The sequence below is a fragment of the Halichoeres trimaculatus genome, unplaced genomic scaffold (assembly GCF_033239565.1).
Source record: "Halichoeres trimaculatus isolate MK-OKI-2021-1 unplaced genomic scaffold, fHalTri1.1 fHalTri1_scaffold_3, whole genome shotgun sequence".
NCBI classification, from domain to species: Eukaryota; Metazoa; Chordata; class Actinopteri; order Labriformes; family Labridae; genus Halichoeres; species Halichoeres trimaculatus.
The window spans coordinates 27,854,880-27,872,555 of record NW_027437181.1 but is presented as its reverse complement, the minus strand read 5'-3'; the positions used below and the strand labels follow the sequence as shown (position 1 = coordinate 27,872,555).

At 39.0% G+C, this 17,676-nt stretch overlaps 1 protein-coding gene across 1 annotated transcript in view; it reads right to left on the bottom strand.

Moving 5' to 3' along the window:
- The window catches only part of LOC141787362 (CUB and sushi domain-containing protein 1-like), a 580,923-nt gene that overhangs the window by 59,307 nt on the left and 503,940 nt on the right, over positions 1-17,676 (bottom strand). Inside the window, exons 47-54 of the mRNA XM_074665649.1 lie at positions 15,149-15,229; positions 12,457-12,570; positions 9,776-9,892; positions 9,267-9,338; positions 7,932-8,078; positions 3,147-3,335; positions 1,988-2,173; positions 1,006-1,203 (exon numbers count right to left, since the gene is read on the bottom strand). Coding sequence (XP_074521750.1) covers positions 1,006-1,203; positions 1,988-2,173; positions 3,147-3,335; positions 7,932-8,078; positions 9,267-9,338; positions 9,776-9,892; positions 12,457-12,570; positions 15,149-15,229 — 1,104 coding nt within the window. The remainder of the gene's footprint in view (positions 1-1,005; positions 1,204-1,987; positions 2,174-3,146; positions 3,336-7,931; positions 8,079-9,266; positions 9,339-9,775; positions 9,893-12,456; positions 12,571-15,148; positions 15,230-17,676) is intronic.

Here is a 17,676-nt window from a genome sequence, read left to right as displayed (position 1 = left end):
GAAGTAGATTCAAGACTGAAAACTAAAATGTCCTGAATATCCTCTGAGACTTTTTGGAGCCTACCACTTGATCTGAGTAACAGACACTCTGCCGTATTGCCAAATCCTACAGTGCAAGGATGGCAAACTCAAACTCAAATAACGCATCATGGAAAAACACTTTGAGAATTAGCCTATTTGTTTGATAGTAAATTCTCAAAGTTTTTCGATTAAACATATTTATTCTTCAACATATGAACTTGCAATGCTGTCAAGAATGTAAAATCACCTTCTCTTTTTACGGGAATCGGTACCTCAGACGTGATTCGGTCTGTACCTATAAAAGTACTTAATTCAGTACCCATCCCTACAGCTGCTCTTCTGTTCACTTCTAACACCCCATACACAGAAGACTGTTGTAGGAACTGCACTGCATCTTTGATGGGTTTTCCAAGCATTTTTGCTGCTGAACCTGTGTGTGTGTGTGTGTGTGTGTGTGTGTGTGTGTGTGTGTGTGTGTGTGTGTGTGTGTGTGTGTGTGTGTGTGTGTGTGTGTGTGTGTGTTGTGTGTGTGTGTGTGTGTGTGTGTGTGTGTGTGTGTGTGTGTGTGTGTTGTGTGTGTGTGTGTATGTGGGGGGGGGACTTCAACACAAATTTGTAGTCCTTTGATTTCAGTGGTTAATTTTACTCTTCCCCAGAAGTTGTTGATTTTTTTCTCTAACAAAATAAAAGGAGCTAAAAATGACCTGTGTGGTGTGGGGTATGTATTGTGTGGGCATGTGTTTATAAAGTCAGTGAAAAAAAGAATGTCTCATAATAAAATCCAAGGCATGGCTCTTTGTCTTTGTAGAGTCATAAATAAAGTTATATGTCATCCTGAGAGCTGAGGGAGGAGAACAAGGGCTCCAAATATAATAAAGCTGAGTTTTATTAACTTGTTCAGAGGGGAAGAGGTCAGGTTATTTTGAGCAAGATAAATCCACCGGTAAAAGTCGTGATGGTGTTCATGTTTGCCTTAATACTTACTTTTACATGTAGCTGGGTCATCTGACCCCTCCCAGGTCCCATTGGAAAGGCAGCGAAAAGTCCGGTGCCCCACTCCTAGATAGTACCCTGTAGAACATTCCAGCATCGCCATGGATCCAAACTCTCCTAATCTACCAGAGAGCAGGCGGTGGGTCATGTGGTCTGACAGGATGCCTTCGATACTGGGGCAGTGGATTGCTGGAAAAAAAAATTAAAAACCAAGTGTTAAGTTTTCAATTAGTGTAAGGAGGTCCTTTAGCACAAAGTACAGCCTGATTCAAATTTACTCTTGTGCCAAAGATAAACAGCATATATATTCATTAAGTTTACTGAAAAACAGATGACAGATATTTTTAACTTCATTCTTAGTCAATGGTACCATTTTTTTAAACTGTTGTTGTAACATATCAAACATCTATGAGGGACATGTTGTTTGACAGTTTCTGGACTCAGAATTACTTAGATAAAATGAATCTATTGGACTCTGAAGTAACAGTCAAGAAAAGCATAAAAACATAAAAACAAAAAAATAATAAGTAAATAAATAAATAGATAAATAAATAAATAAAACACAACAAACACAAACCAACAAAGATTAAACTATTTTTCAACAGAGGTATTGAACACTATTTTGAAATCTTCTCAAGCATTACAAAAACACAATAATCAAAAACAGAAAAGTGTTTCTAATGTTTGCACCTCGAGAGGTGTTTGGTTCACTATCTACACTTAATCACATAAAAAACAAATTTGCAAAATTATTGATAGTGTTAAAAGCATTGTAGCGTTAAAAAATTTCCACAGACTTTGAAATGTGTTGGGGTTTGGGTTGGGATGGGGAGAGGGCCATCCTTAGCAGACTGATATTGCTCCTTTTTCAAGAAGACAAGGTAGCAAATAATACAAGCAGGTATGTAGTTTCACACAGAAAACCCCTCATGCCTCATACAGACTACCCTTTAACCATCAGTTAAAAACTTACGTAGACATCTTGGTGTTGATGCTGCATTGCTCCAGGTCCCATCCTCCAAACACACGGCTGTCATTGTAGCACCAGGGTCGAGGTGGAAACCCTCGTTGCAATGGTAGGTCACCTGGCTGCCAACAGTGTACTGGTTGGCATGAAAGCTGCCGTTGCCTGGTGTCTGAGGGATCCCACACGACACAGCTGCCATAATACAAAAAGAGGAGATGAGCACATGACTCTTTCCCATGCTGCGAGTTTTTGTTTTCAATGATTTCTACTCCTTTCATCATCCTCTAGGCTCTGTTTACACCTGGTATTAACATGCAGCCTGTGAGAGCCAATCAAAAGTAGACAGCTCTCACTGAGACACACTGTGAATGTCAAACGCTTCAACAAAAACCTGAAGTGCAGCGAACATATGAACATGTCTTTAAGCAGTGTGTTACCAAACAGGTGTTGGGCTTCACAGAAGAATGTGTCATCTTTAAAACCAGGAAAAAAAATATTATTCATAGACTGCTATAATTATTTTATATCATTCCCAGCACCAGAATGTGCTGCACACAAAAATTGGTATTTTCTAGTTGGAGACGGTGCATTTTATTTTTGAGCAGTCAAAGGAAAGATACATTATAGGAATGAGGGAACAGAGTGAGACAGCCTCTCTTCATCATAGTTTATAAAAAAGCAACTTCAGCCCAGTGAGGATACAAAAGTTTCATACTGAAGATCAGCTTACAAGCCCAAGATCTATCTGTCTGTCAGTCACCACTAACAGAGACTTCAGTGTCTGCTGTTTGGTTGATAAACTCCACTGATGTACCAAAGGCCTATTGTGTGACAATAGGCCTTGTTATTTAACAAAGCTGTTACATGATAATGACACTTCTTTTCTAATCCCACTCTGTCTCTGCCTTTCAGCAGAGTCTGCATAAGTTTTTCAGTCAAGTGGAGTGTTTTCTTATGAAAAGATGGGGCTGTTTATTTGCATATATTAAATAGAAGTGAGATATGATCAAAAGTGATCTCAGAGGACATATGTGAGGATGCATTCTAATGCCTAATGTGAACTGTGCTACTTATAGCAGCCCACTTCAGGTCCACTTACCCAGGATGCGTGTTAATATCATGTGTAAACAGAGCCTCAGATGATGCAGACTGTTAAGAGTTTTACCTTGACAAAATGGTGGTTGTGCATCCCACTGGAAGAGCCCATTAGGGTGGAGCCTGCAAGTAGCATTGCTTGCACCTACTAGGCGGTATCCATGGTTGCAGTAGAATTGTAGCCTGCTACCTGGACGGAGTTTGGTTCGGTTGACCACGCCTCCATTGACAGGGGGATCATTGATGCTACAGTAGGCAGCTGGAAAGAGAGGCACAAAGACAGAGGCAGAGGATGGAAAATGAAACAGTGACCATTTCCTCAAGTTCCCAGATTGAGAGACATGACTAATTACCTGCATAATGGAAATGTTTCATGTGCTGACAATCACTACATGGAGAGACAAATGGAGGTTGGTCACAGAGAGAAACGGTAGCTCTGGAAACCTCTCTGATGCTACCATGGTCTGATGTTTTAGATAAAATGTCATAGCAGCTATTTAACATTTTTTATGCCAAAAAGCAGCAGTGAGTTAAAGGTAGAGTCTGCAGGATTCTCCAAAAAAATAAAATGTCAACTTTTACAGGGATAATCCTGCTCACTGGCCTCTTCTGGCCTCTATACATGTGTGTCAGTCTATGTCTGCCTCAAACCCTCTCCTCTGCCTGTATGTAGATGTTTTGGTTGAATCGGGTGTATTTGGGCGGAGAGCAGGCGTGGTTACATCAGCCAATCACAGCACACCCAGTGCGCAAGTGACTTTGCATGTTGATTAGCGAGTAGAAGAAGCTGTCCTGAGCAGCTACCATAGTGGAAGTAGCATGGAGCAAGAAAAACCCAACCAAAGTGAAACAAAACTCCAAACAGATAAAGCTTTTTACCAAATGAGGGGGGAAGCCTGGTTTGACTTTGATTCGCGTTCAGGCACTTGGAGAGCAAATCGGCTGAAGAGTGATGTGAGTTGGCTTTCTGCTAACCAGGTATGTGTCAAATACCCGTGATTAGCTTGTGCTAACATGCCAAGTCTGGTGCACGGCTCTTGAGTCTTTCCCACATAGAAGCACGTTGCTACTGGTGCTAGCTAGGCTAGTGAATGCGTTAATGTAGTCATGGTTAGAGCAAGCAGCAACCTTCGATCTAAAAATATGAGACAATGTGGAAGTGCTAAAATCTGCTGTTTCTATATTGTCCACTTGAGGCTGGCTCCAGAAGAAGCATAAGTCACAAACACACCAAGCCAAAAAAAGTTGTTTTCACAGCAGAAATTAACCTATTTACAGCCTGGTTCAAGAGACGTCTCCTGTCTGAGACGCTAATTTTACTATCGGCACACTGTTCAGGGGGTGAATTTTTTCTAACTCGGCAGTTCAGAGGATATAAACATCGCAAGCTCACCCAATCAGAGGCACAGCTCGGGGTCACGTGACCGACAGGCGCCATAAAGCTGTATGTAAAGCCCTTGCCACTACCAATATGGCTGCTATAGCAGATGTGCTTCATTTTCCGTTTCAGAAACAGATGGGTGACGTCAGGGAGACTACGTCCATGGGTTAGAGGTTGTGGGTGTTTGCTGTCGCTGGCATCGAGCCAACAAGGAGGAGCCCAGTTTGAATGTTGTGTTTACTAACAAGTAACGAAAATTCCTGCAGAACCTACCTTTGAGTTAATGTGTAAACCTGATCAAAAAGCTATAACTACGGTTCTAACACAAAACAAAGAACAGCACAGCGCACATTGTTTTCTTTCTCTGTGGATGAGTATTAAAGCATAACTACAGAAGCATGGAGAGCAGTCTAAACATCCAGCCGATCACTCAGTCCTGGGCCACTTGGCTCTCCCTCCTCTGTCCGATGTGGTCATTGCTCCACCTGGTCTTGGCTCTTTTCCCTTTTGGCTTCCCGTTGGTAAAATGACTTTCCGACTCCACTCAGGACAACAAGACCACTGTGTAATTTTAATTTTCATCGATAAAACCTCTCTTTTCAAGCAGCATCTTTATTATTACTTTTCCAAGAGAAACAAATGGCTCTCCTTGTCCTCACTCTCTAACCTCTTTGTTCCACCTGCACCACTAGAATTATCTTAGAATAACACTTGACTCAAACACCATCAGTCTGATTGCAGACACAGTCAGTCAGGAGATTGCCCAATCATTTCACAGACCGTTTACATTTGTTATAAAGGGGCATGACGTCAGCTTGTATGAGAGTTAATCTCAGGGTCCCTCTGTCTCTACATAGCTGGTTGATTGATACAAAGTGCAGTGGCACTGTAACTCAGCTTTCCAAGGCTGGTAATTTGTTTTTTTATTTTGCCAAAAGGGACTAAAATCTGAATTTCTACACACAAATTATTTTGCTTTACTGTTTAAAAATGAAATATGTTGTGCAGAGAGGAGTGTGGCTGATAAAATATGGGCACAAGTGCACAGCAGACTGAGTAGACTGCACTTGTAGAAGAGGATCAGATAAAAGCTGAAGCTGTTCCCTTCCTGTGATGTGAAATCATATGTCCTGTGCTGTGCTGTGGTGGAAAATGCAGTGAGACAGCTGGCTGTGAGTTGCTGCAGGAACACACAAGGAATGTGAGCACTATATCTGGACAGCTCACAGTTTGTTCGAAAGCTAAGGCCAAGGCCACTTGTTCATAATACTGATTTATTCCTAGTTTCTGCAACTTAAAGTGACCAGAATTCAGTATTAGAGGTGTTTAGTTTTTCTTTGAAGCCTGTGCTGTTTTGTCCACATCTAACATTTGGTCTGTGCTGTAGCATAGTTCTCTGTTCTATTACATGATAACTAAGTGAATCTAACCATATGAGACCATCAATACTTTTGGAAAGGTACATCCTGTTCAAAGAAAGGTTCAGGTTTTAGCCAAAGTTCTGGTCTCTGGAGGCGAGACCTGTCAATGTTTTAGGAAAGCAGCTTGAGATAATGTTTGTTATGATTTAGCGCTATTTAGTTAAGACTGATTGATCACAATAACACCATGATGCAGGGATTCCACTAAAACATACAATGGCACATCATAATATGTAATCAACTGATCCAAATCCCTCTAAAAGACACTGTGAAGATTATAGACAATGTGCCTCTGCATGAATCACTGACGTGCCAATTAAAATGAAATGGAAACTTGTTTGAGCACTGCATTGTTTTTAGATTGAACAATCCACATTTGGCACCAATTTTACAACAATTCCATCAAACGAGTCTGGACAAAGATATTTTGCTGTACTTTTGAGCTGCTAAAAGAAAAAGAGAAAAATCCAGGGGAGGATTGGGATCTAAAAGCAAATGAAGCATACCAGGCCATCATGCTTTCTGAGAGGACAGAGGATTTATGGTCATGACACAAATAAGGACAGAGCAACAAGGTCATTTCATGGCTGAGGCCAGCAGGGGCAGACTAAAGAGACTTGGTTCAGAAACAAAACAGCAATAATAGTAACAGTGAGAAATGCAGCAACACACAGACACATATTATGTGGGGACCTCTATCGACATAATACATTCCCTGGTCTCAAACCTTATATGTGTTAGAGCCACTGATTCAGTACACATACATAACACACTGTACAATAGGTATTATGTGCTTTGATAATCACATCAGGGACACACCAGCACATTAAAAGTGCATGGGGAGAGTATAGTAAGTGAAAAATCCATGCTGTGAATTTTTGCCTTTGTCAGGGCATTACTGCACCACGGGGAATAGACAATACTATTACCTCAGACCACTGTGCTGAGCTAACCCTCAAACTTAAATACATCACTTTTTTTCTCCAGTACACAGAGCCAGGAGACTGACCTTGTGACTCACTCATCTCAAGCCCAAACAGGATCAGTGTCATGGCAAATTGTATTTTCTCTGACTGAGATTGGTGGTCATCTTCAGCAAATTCTCCAAAAGTTAAAACCTATGATTAAGGGGCAGCTAAAAAAAAAAAAAAACCTCTCAACCTGAAGTAAGGAAAGCTAATATCTGGAACACCTCAGTGTTGGCAGGAACCAGCAGAAGTTAATACACATTTTTTAAACAAATTGTCAAATTGAAAGATTGAATCTACTAATTCTCTTTGTCTCCTAATTAGCCTGATGCATTAAAAAAGAACGTTTCTATTTAAAAGGTTTTCTAAATGATTATGGCTCAAGTACCTTCATCCTTGATGCATCAATTTATTTTAATGGCCACAGCATAGGGGTCGGATATCCAAATTACTACAGCGAACATTGGTTGAAGATTTCACTCAACCATGCAGGATGAGTGAAACAATCTGTTTGTTTTGTATGGCTGATGTGGCCTAAAAGCCTCAAATCATCTCACTCTTTTAAATTTAACTTTCAGAAAAAAGGACCAAAAAATACAGACAAATGTTTCATTTCAAATGAATAAGAAGAAATGGTGTTTTTGATTTTCCTTTTTAACTGAAGAAACAACTAAAACAGGGGTGACCAACCTGCAGCTCGTGAGCCACATGTGCCTCTTTGCTTTGCTTATGCCATTATATACTTATGAGTAGTGGTGTGCTGATCAATCTAAAATATTGATATACTGATGCCAACGAGATCAGTATTGATCAATGTTTGGGTGTACAGATTGATACTTAAGTTTCAGTTTCTCTTCTCTTTTACAAATTGAAACACACAAACAGTAAATCTCGCATTGAAAATTGGAAATGTATTGATATTCATTTTATGTCATTTCGTTTATGTGTGAGAGGAAGTGTGTTTGTAAGACCACGTACGTGATGTGGCTCTCCTTAGTACCACGGGAATTTTTGTGGCTCTTGGTCTCTGACTGGTTGGCCACCCCTGAACTAAAACATAGAGAGAAAAAGGATAGCCGATGTACCTGAGTAACGGATCTTGAATCCTCTCTTGTTGGTTGCATGGTCAGTGGACCATCGTAGGTAGAGCTGGTTTGTTTTTGATGTGAAGTTCAGCTGAGACGAGTGGTTACCACTTAAAGCTACAAGCAAAGGGCTCTGTCCTGAGGATCCTACAAAACAGATGAATAACACTTCAGGATGGTTCCATGGAAAATAACACACATATTGCTCTCCTAATGTAGGTACATGAATACACAGTATGCTGTTGTGTTTAAAGGTCTCTGAGAGCTTTCAGGGAAAAGCAGTTCATTTGAGATGTATAACCAGATGTAGATTTTTTCATATATCTATGAGTAATTTCACTAAATCAATCTCCCAGATAATATAACTAACAAAGTACCAAGAATTTCTTGATGTTTCTGTACTATCAATAATGAATTTTGTGCAAAGCTAACTGACTGCACTTCTCAGACTTGGAGGATTGAACCAAGCACTGGTTGCAGCCTTGTGTTAATAAAACTATTCAAACTATCCATTAAGACAGACCTTGCATCCATGAACCACTTCGTTCAAACCCTGAACAATGTCTTTGCAACTAAGCTTTTAAAAGTACCAGCTATGATTAACGCCTTCCCTGACATTTATTGACATTTTGTTCTTGTCAACATTGCGACAACAATTCAGAGAAAAAGAAAAAGAAAAACTAGTTGCACTCACGACTGCCTATTCCACTGTGATGCAATTTCTGTCAGCGACATTAAAAGGCAGGCGAAGTATTTTCAAGGCAAGAGGAACGCACACTGACTCAGCTGTGTTAGATGTTCAGTATATTTATGTAGTATATGTGCTTATCCCAACCTAAAGAATCCAGTGCCGTTTACCCAATCCACTTGTTGACCTGTTGGGATAGTTAGCATTTTAAAAACCAAGCTGTTGTCACTGTGAAGCAGCTCATGGTTTTAAGAACTGACGAAAAATTTTCAACCAAACATTGCAGACTGGAACAAAATTCAACATTAATGTTTCCCAAAGTTGTAAAAAGTTCTTAACGTGAGGTATTTATTAAAAAAAAAAATAATAATAAAAAAATAAAAAAGGATGTTAAATCCACACACAGACCTGTGTGCACATGCACAACCCAATCTACACACTTTCAAATTTACTGTTACACAACCCACTCAGACCTCCTGGGGGGAAAATTCCCAACACCACAAATGAGAATTAAGTGTTGTGCATCTTATTAACCGTTGAGCTACTTTTCATAAACAAACACAAATTAAAGCTGCATGTGTGTCTGTGTGACTGAGTGTGTGAGTGTGTTTTGAAGAAGCAAAATTAGAGGTGAAAGCTGAGTATACCGTCAAAGATTTCCAGCTCATCAAACTGTTTCTCACTGTGGAACATCTCTACGTAGATGTTGATGGTGTAACCTGTGAGACAGGAGAAAATAAATTACTACCAATTTTTAAAAGCTGCATTTTACACCATTTAGTGTGTATCACTCACAGACAGACTCAAGTGCAAAAGAAGACACAAAATCTTATGCAAATGTATCCTCTGTACTGTACTTGCAAGCACAGACATTTTCTAAAGCATCACTTCACACTCTGTGCTTCACACATACAAGGACTTATAGACACTGTAAATGAAATGAATAGTGCATTAAGATCATCTTTCACACTGATTTACACACACACACACACACACACACACACACACACACACACACACACACACACACACACACACACACACACACTTGCAGATGATCAGATGTGCATTTTGCTCCCTTACATAACTCATGTAGGGACAGCAGTGAGACAGTCACATACATACACTTGTTGCACACCTCTGACACGCACTGTACCTTGAACCATATGAAGCAGCCAGGAGCATGTCTGACTGTTTGGGTAGTTGCTAGGAAACCCAGGACTCAGTATAACCCCTGATGATGAAGTTCGCTCCTCGTTGGCTGGGCATTGGGCTGGGCGGGTTAAGAAATAGGAAAAAGTCAGAACTTAACAAAACTTCCTTCTTGTGATCAGTTCTTACAAAAAAAAAAAAACAACAAAAAAAGCCTTGGTTTCCAAAACATGACATTTCCAATCCTCTGCTGTTATACATATGACATCCTAGGTGCCGCCCTTTTGGTTTTGGCTACATGTTGCAGCAGCTCTCACTTCCTTGTCCATTTATGGTAATTTTTTCATCTCTTTTTTAACAATTTTTGCATTTTGAGTAAGTCATTACTTTGTATGGCTCACTGGTTGGACGTGGTAACCAAACTGGTTTTGTCTTCAATTATATATTTACTACCTTTTCTCCTGTGTTTGTCTGGAGATCCTACATGTAACCATGGCCACATTGTTTACATGTGAAATCAGCTGTTAGCAGCCTGTAGCATGTAAATGCTAACTGGTGCAAGGCCTGATGTCTTCCCACAAGGTGAGGAGAAGGAGGTGTGAAAATATGACAGCATGGACCTGTGCTTCCATCCATCAATATTGTGAACGTACGCTCTATCACCAATAAGATGGAAAAGCTAGCCGTGCTAACCCAGCCACAGTGGGAATATCAGAAGGCAAAGTAGCATCATGCTATTCACAGACATGGCTAATGGAGCTAACACCAGACACGCACACATTGGAAGAGCTTCACCTGCTGTGAACAGACAGGATACAAGAGACAGAGACTGAACAGACTGCTGAAGAAGCTCAGTCCTGGACCCTGTGGAGGTGGAGGCTGGCTGAACTGGACAATGATGGACAAACTGTCAGCATCTATGTTCTTATGGACCTTTTTGCACTTTCTATACACTTTCTTACTTTTGTTTTCTTGATTTCTGCTGTGACTCCTCCTGAATTTCCCCTCGGGGATAAATAAAGTATTTTCTATTCTATTCTATTCGATTCTATTCTATTCTAAGAACACTCACATCTAGTTCCAGGAGTAAACACTGGCACAACTGGCTGCTGCTGCTCCCTGTGAACTCTTTGTGTCAGGCATTGTCCTTTTATACTTGTAATGTAAGGTGACCTTGAGTGTCATGAAAGGTGCCAACAAATAAAATGTATTATTAATATTATTATAAAATGATGTTAAAGATTAATACCTTTGTATGATTCTCAAGAATGTGTTTATTGATGTAATTTACATCTACAACTTGTATCTATTGGCAACTGTTTCAGTCAGATGTATATATGAGTTGTGCAAGGGCTTGAGCAGAATTAATATTCATTGAAGGTCACATATCTTTGTCTTCTCCTTTCAGACTTGCCCATTTATTAGCCTCGGGCACAAGTGAGCGACTGGAAGCCTTCCTTAATTCCCTTTGTGAGATGACTGAAATGTAACAGTCTTTCATATAAAAGAAGCTGAAATTTGAGTGTTGTGGGGGTGCTCTTAGGTTGTCTTTTTTAACGGTGCCAGCTTCTTTTCTCTTGCCTTATAATGGAAGGGACATTGTGCTCATCTTGTGTGATAGTGAATGCTGAGCGACTCCTTAAAACTCAGCTGTAGCATTGAAAAAGAGTCCTCAAAAAAGATTTTAAATTAGCACCAAGGTCTCTGAGAATTCACAGACGCTGCTCCACACTTCACAGTCTAAATGTGCTAACTGAAGTCAGATTCTTTAACTGGGTCGATGGTGTTAAACCACCAAGTCATGTGCCTGACACATTCTGTTGCTTCACTGATAAAATGTACCTAATAATATCTGGAGTACATTAGGAATGAATATAACGGTCTATCCGTTTATTGGCTTTTCTCGTGGGACATTTTCAAAGCACATGCTTGTCATTTTATCATTATGACCTGACATAATCCGAATGCATGTTGAGGTTGAGGTTTTTACTACATCCAAATTGTTATATTTACAGAATGGAAGATCTGGGGGATTTTTTTAAGTTTGTGTTGATTATGGGGCACCCTGTGGCTAACATACAACCTTTAACTCTTAGTTTAGTCTGGCCTGTACATGACTTGGTAGTGTTTCTAAAGCAAAAACAGAAAAAAAAAAAAAAAACTTATCTTGCCGTCTTCCATCAGCTAAGTGTACCACTTACCTGGAATCTTTGACAATAAAAATGAAACAAAAGCCCATTGCTGTGTCAAACTTTAGAAAAAAAAAACACCATGTTGTTGTAAATCTTGATGCAAATGGTCTTTGCAGTGGAAATAATATTACTTTCAATCTGTTTTAAAGTCAGCTAAAAACATCAGACAAGAGCATTATAGATTACCTTTATTCATTCTGATATCAATAACTCCTTTGTATTATTTATTTGTAGAAGAAGAACTGGCAACATTTGGTGAATTGAAAAGACTTCACAAGGCATAAAATGTATCTCTAGTGTACTTTGCTAAAGTGCAAAAATCAGAAGTTGCAGAATTAAAATGTAGGATACCTACAGAGCCCCTAAAGGGACATTGTCCGAAAAAATAAAATATATGTTTCCTGTGCGAGATACTAACTGGTGTTTCAGTCTCAAACCTGTAATAAAGCATCACAACCTGAATTTCAAAAAGTAGTTCATAATAATTCCTTACCTTGACATGTTGGGGGTGGAGATTCAAAAAGCAAATGAGAATTGAGTCGACACATGAGCTCTGCCTTTCCCACCAGTGTGTATCCAGGCAAACAGCGATACTTAACGATGTCACCTGACAAAGGAAAGGTGTGTGTTTTATTAGTTATTACAGAAGAACCATCAAATAATGGAAACATCAGAAAGGCTTTGTGATAAAAAAAAGGAAAAGAAAAGTTAGTGGGCACTAACTTAAAGCAGAATGATTTCAGAAAAATGACTTGACATCTATCTTACCCAAAATGTACATACAATGCATCATACAGGAGGAAAAATTACTGTAACTTCTCAGTCTGTAAATACAATATAAGCGTTCCATTTGAGAAAAACAAACATAAAAATCGTGCCCCTCAGCTGTTTATTTTGTGAAGTGGAAAGCTCCAGAATAGTATGTTTGTTCTCGGTCTAAAATCTGAGAGGCAAAGTTTGACAGACTTGTGATCTTAAAAGAGGTGGAGATCTACCACCTGTCAAGCAGATGTAATGCATGCTTCAAACTTTGCCCAGGAGGCATACAGTGCACCAGCTCTCAGCGGGGTACATGCTGTTTTAAACTGTCGAAAAGAACAAAAAGAACCGCCAACATTTCTTGAGCTTGTGAAAAGACGGTATAATTGGCAATTATACTGACCGACAAAAAAAGTCTGTGATGACTCAAAAGAACCAAGCAGGGTTTTTGAATGTAAAATTAAAAGCACATGCAGCTCAGTGTTCTGAGTGTCTGTGAGATTTTCGTGTTTGATTTGCTCAAACTTGATTCTTCTGCTCTTTACTTTTGTGTTTTGTGAACAGATGCAGGCCTGGTGCTGCTTTGGTGAAGTTCAACAGGCAATAAATTACTGGTAGAAATTACAATTATCATTTCAAATTTTAGTTTTATGTTTGGAATTTTGCTGCAATTTTTCATTGTCAAAATGTGGTGAAATGCAGACAGCTCACGACTCTGAAATGTGTCTACGACACTGTAATGTGTCTTTCAAAAGGTCACAAAACTCCAAAAATCAGCAAATAGGTCTAAAATCAAACAACTTTTCTGAATCCATAAAACACTGACATTTCAAAATGTGAGTTCTCTGAAGAGAAATGATTATGTACTTTGCTAGAAGCCACTAGGCTCAGAATACCAGTGGCAGGGTAAATTGATCTTGCCCCTGTTTCATGAAATGTCTGCTTTCCGCAAAATTACAGCTCCCGTTGATCTGAAAGGTCACCAAACCTAAGAGCAAGAAGCTCTGAGCAAATCACATAACGTATGGCTGGAGGAAAATGGAGAACTTGACATGTGATTATTTCTGCTAAAATTGATGTTTCTCAGAAGCTCAGGAGGAGACGCTCTATGCTGTACGGTAAGACAGCGTACGGCTAGAAAAGAGGCTGGTTGAAGACCTGTTACATATTAAAATAACTAGGACAATCAGTCTGTAATTAAATAAGCATGTATGATTAATGTGACACTGATTGAATACAGACATTTCAGAAACCTGGATTCCAGCTCCTTGTCCCACTCACTCTCTAGCAGTAAGCTGGTTTATTGAAAGGCTTATCCCTCTCTATTGATGGAGCTGGCTGTTTGAACCTGTTTATGCAAAGCTACTCTAGCACATCCTGATACATTCAATTCATCCCTGAAGGTTTTTCTTGAGTCACTCAAGGTCAAATCATGTGTTTGTGAAGATTGTCAGTCATCCAGGTTACAGTGATGATCCAGTAAGTGAACTTGATAGAGTTCTTGAAGATGTTTTCTGAAAGGCTTCTTCAATGCCAAACAGACTGGGAGGTGGAGCTGAAACCTATAATTCTCTAAGGGTCGTCAGTCGGCAAGTGAGCTACATGAGGTTGTTAACCTAGTTCCTGAGTATCAGTATCGACGATACTGGGTCTGTATTTACGTGGTATCAGATCGATACCAAAATTCCCAGGATCGCCCACCTCTAACGGCCGTGCCCAAATTCAACAAGAAAATTTAGAGTGTTCATCAGATATTCACAATTTTGCTAACTCAGCTCCTTTCTCGAATAACAAAAGATCTGGAGCACTGCCTTAATAAACAAACACTGAACAAGTGATGGAGACCAAAAACTGTAAAAACAGTAGTTTGTGGCACTTTTTTTTTACATATTTGTCCATTTTGCCTTTAGCCAGTGCTTGTTATAAACTCTTATTACAATTAATATGAATAAGGAATGTCATCAGTCCCCTGTAATGTTACTGAAGTGATACTGGGCATCACTAATAAAGCAAAACACAATTAACAGTGACAGATTAACGCTAGCCTGCCATATTGAGATGAATGTGGCCCATTAGTAGAGTCATTTACAATCAGCAGAATAATGACCCCCTAAAAACCTGATCATGCAGTTTGTCCATCCTGTCCTGTCTGGTACAAGTTTTTTTTTTTTTTGTCTTCAGATGAACCCAAGTATGCACGTACGAAACGCTCTCAATTTTGAAGAATGTACAAAACAGTGTCATTGAAAAACTAATTAGCTCCATTTTTCATGTAGTGTTGCTTCAAGTCAGGAGAATATATATTTTTTTTAATTAAGACATCTGCTATCTCAAGATACTTCTCTTTCTGTTGCTAAAAGAAATAGTTTCATTCATCCGTTTCTCGTCAACCAAAGAAGCACAATGTCCTTCATCAGTATTATTACCTATTTGGAAGTCTTCATCCTCAAAGATCACCTCAGCATTCTCCACAACCGGGGGAGGAGGGCATTTCTTCAGGCGATAGGCTAAAGACAGAGGGAGAAATCTTTAACATTCAACAAAAAATGCATCAAAATCCATCGTATGAGAATCTATGTTTCCCTGCAGAAAGATGGGACAGCATGTGAGGGAGTGAAAAAATATGCGGTTATTTTTGTAATCAGATACTTGGATGAATATGCATGGACCAAACAATTTCTCACTGGAAAGTAAAGATGTTCAGAGCACATTTTGTTACTGCAGTGGAGTTAGAAGGAGCTTCAATGGAGGGAATTAGACTGTGCTTGTGATTTGTTGTCATTATTATTTAAATCACTGACACCGGTCTTTAGAGACCACCATGCTGGTATCATAGTGTAGTACAAGAGGTCACATCATGTTTTAAAATTAAGCGGCCAACACAGGCTGTGAAAGTTGGCTACGACTCCATAAACCTTACTCTGGGTTTCCAATGTTTTACAGTTTATAGCGAGGATTTTCATTTTCACACACTAATTTCAAAAGATGTTTTTTTGTGTTGCTGTGAATTGGTGTGCTTTTATTATGATGTTTTATAAATGGTAGGTTATCAGCGTAGATTCTTCCTGGTTTATGGGCAGAATCATTCAAATGGTTGTACCCCCCTCAAATGGATATGTGGAGGAGAGGAAAATAATATACACACAGATACATGTAAACTAAAAACGAGTTTCATTATCAACTGAGGAAACGTGATTAGGGTATCTCACATCTGGGGAGTTTAATTTGCAATGTTATTTAGGGGTTCAAAGAAACACTGTGGGGTTCGATTCACATAGCTGTCAGGTGAAATAATGATAACATGGTATCCTCAAAGCACTGCGAGGACTATCTGATGGTGTTGATTGCAGTGACACCTTTGGTAGTTTTTATTTTTTTGGGATGAGGACTCTGTTTTCCATCATGTACTTTCATAAAGACGAGACTCTTGCCAAGGAGTGCATTTGTTTTGTTGTTATTTGTTTTGGAAGCAAATGAAAAGAGCAGGGGTGGCCAACCTGTGGCTCGCGAGCCGCATGTAGCTCTTTGCCTTTCAGTGTGTGGCTCTTCAATCCATTCCTATATATATGTATAGTTATGAGTAGTGGTGTACAGATCAATCTGAAATATTGATATATCGATGTCTACATTGAGATCCGTATTGATCAATACTTGGGTGATGGAATTGATACTTAAGTTTCGGTTTCTCTTCTCTACATGTGCTCCTCTCAATCGCTCATGTGCTCATAGCTATATATCTAGATAGATAGGTAGATAGATAGATAGCTATGAGCACATGAGCTAACTAGGTATATAGATAGATAGATAGATAGATAGATAGATAGATAGATAGATAGATAGATAGATAGAAAAATATGGAAATGTATTGATTTTTATTTTAAGTCATTTTGTTGATATGTGAGAAGAAGTGTGTATTTAAGACCACGTGTGTGATGTGGCTCTTTGTAGTACCACTGTAATTTTTGTGGCTCTTGGTCTCTGACTGGTTGACCACCCCTGGAATAGAGAGCTGATCTTTTCAATACTACTATACTTGATTTGAAACAATTTTTTGCCAGTCCAGCTCCACTGTCCACCAGTACGTCCCAACAGACTTAGAGCAGAACTTAAACAAATTTCAAATATAGGTCTGTTTAAGATATGATTCTCCAGAAGTACGTCAGTGGATAAATTTCATCAGGTCTTCGCTTGTTTTCAAAGAAAAAAAAATACAGGGAATGGTAACTATATTTGTAAACAATACATCTGTATCAGTGTATTTTTTTTTGTGTAAATGATACATTGTATGTCCATTGTACATGTTTAAAAAATGTTTGTTAACAAAAAAACAGTGTTACAATTTAATATAACACACTTCAAAGGGGAAGGATTAGATATGTTGATACTTCTTCCTACTCCTTTTTGCTCATGTAAAGTGCGACTAAATCTAAATCAGCGATGGTCTTTTTCTGTGCTCATTTTTTTCTGATTACCATTTATCTGTGTTACGGTTTAACTAGTCATCTACATGAAAAAAATAAAGTCATTCATTCATTAATTCATTCATAGATCAAAGGAGAAGTTTTCTTCAAGTCAAAAGCCAGATCTTCTTACTTTGTCAAGCTACTTCTCACTGCTAAACTTCATGGGCCAGCATAACTTCAACAAAAGAACTTTTATTCCCTGTGAATGTGTGAATGAACAGTCTAGTTTTTAACAATGATTGACCAGATCTATAATAAAACACATTTTGCTTGTTAGTTGAAGTAAAAATAAAGGCTGGGTGTTCACAGAGTGATGTGAACCCTTGAAAAGAATTCCAAGATGCAAGAACTTGGGCTAACAAAGAGTTAACTGAGGCCGTTTTAATGCATCTTGAGCCATCAGATATCTTCTGTTGTATCCCCACCATCAAGCCACTCCTAAAACCAGAGACAATGTTAGAAGCATCTTACCTTGGCTAAGGAGAAAAAAA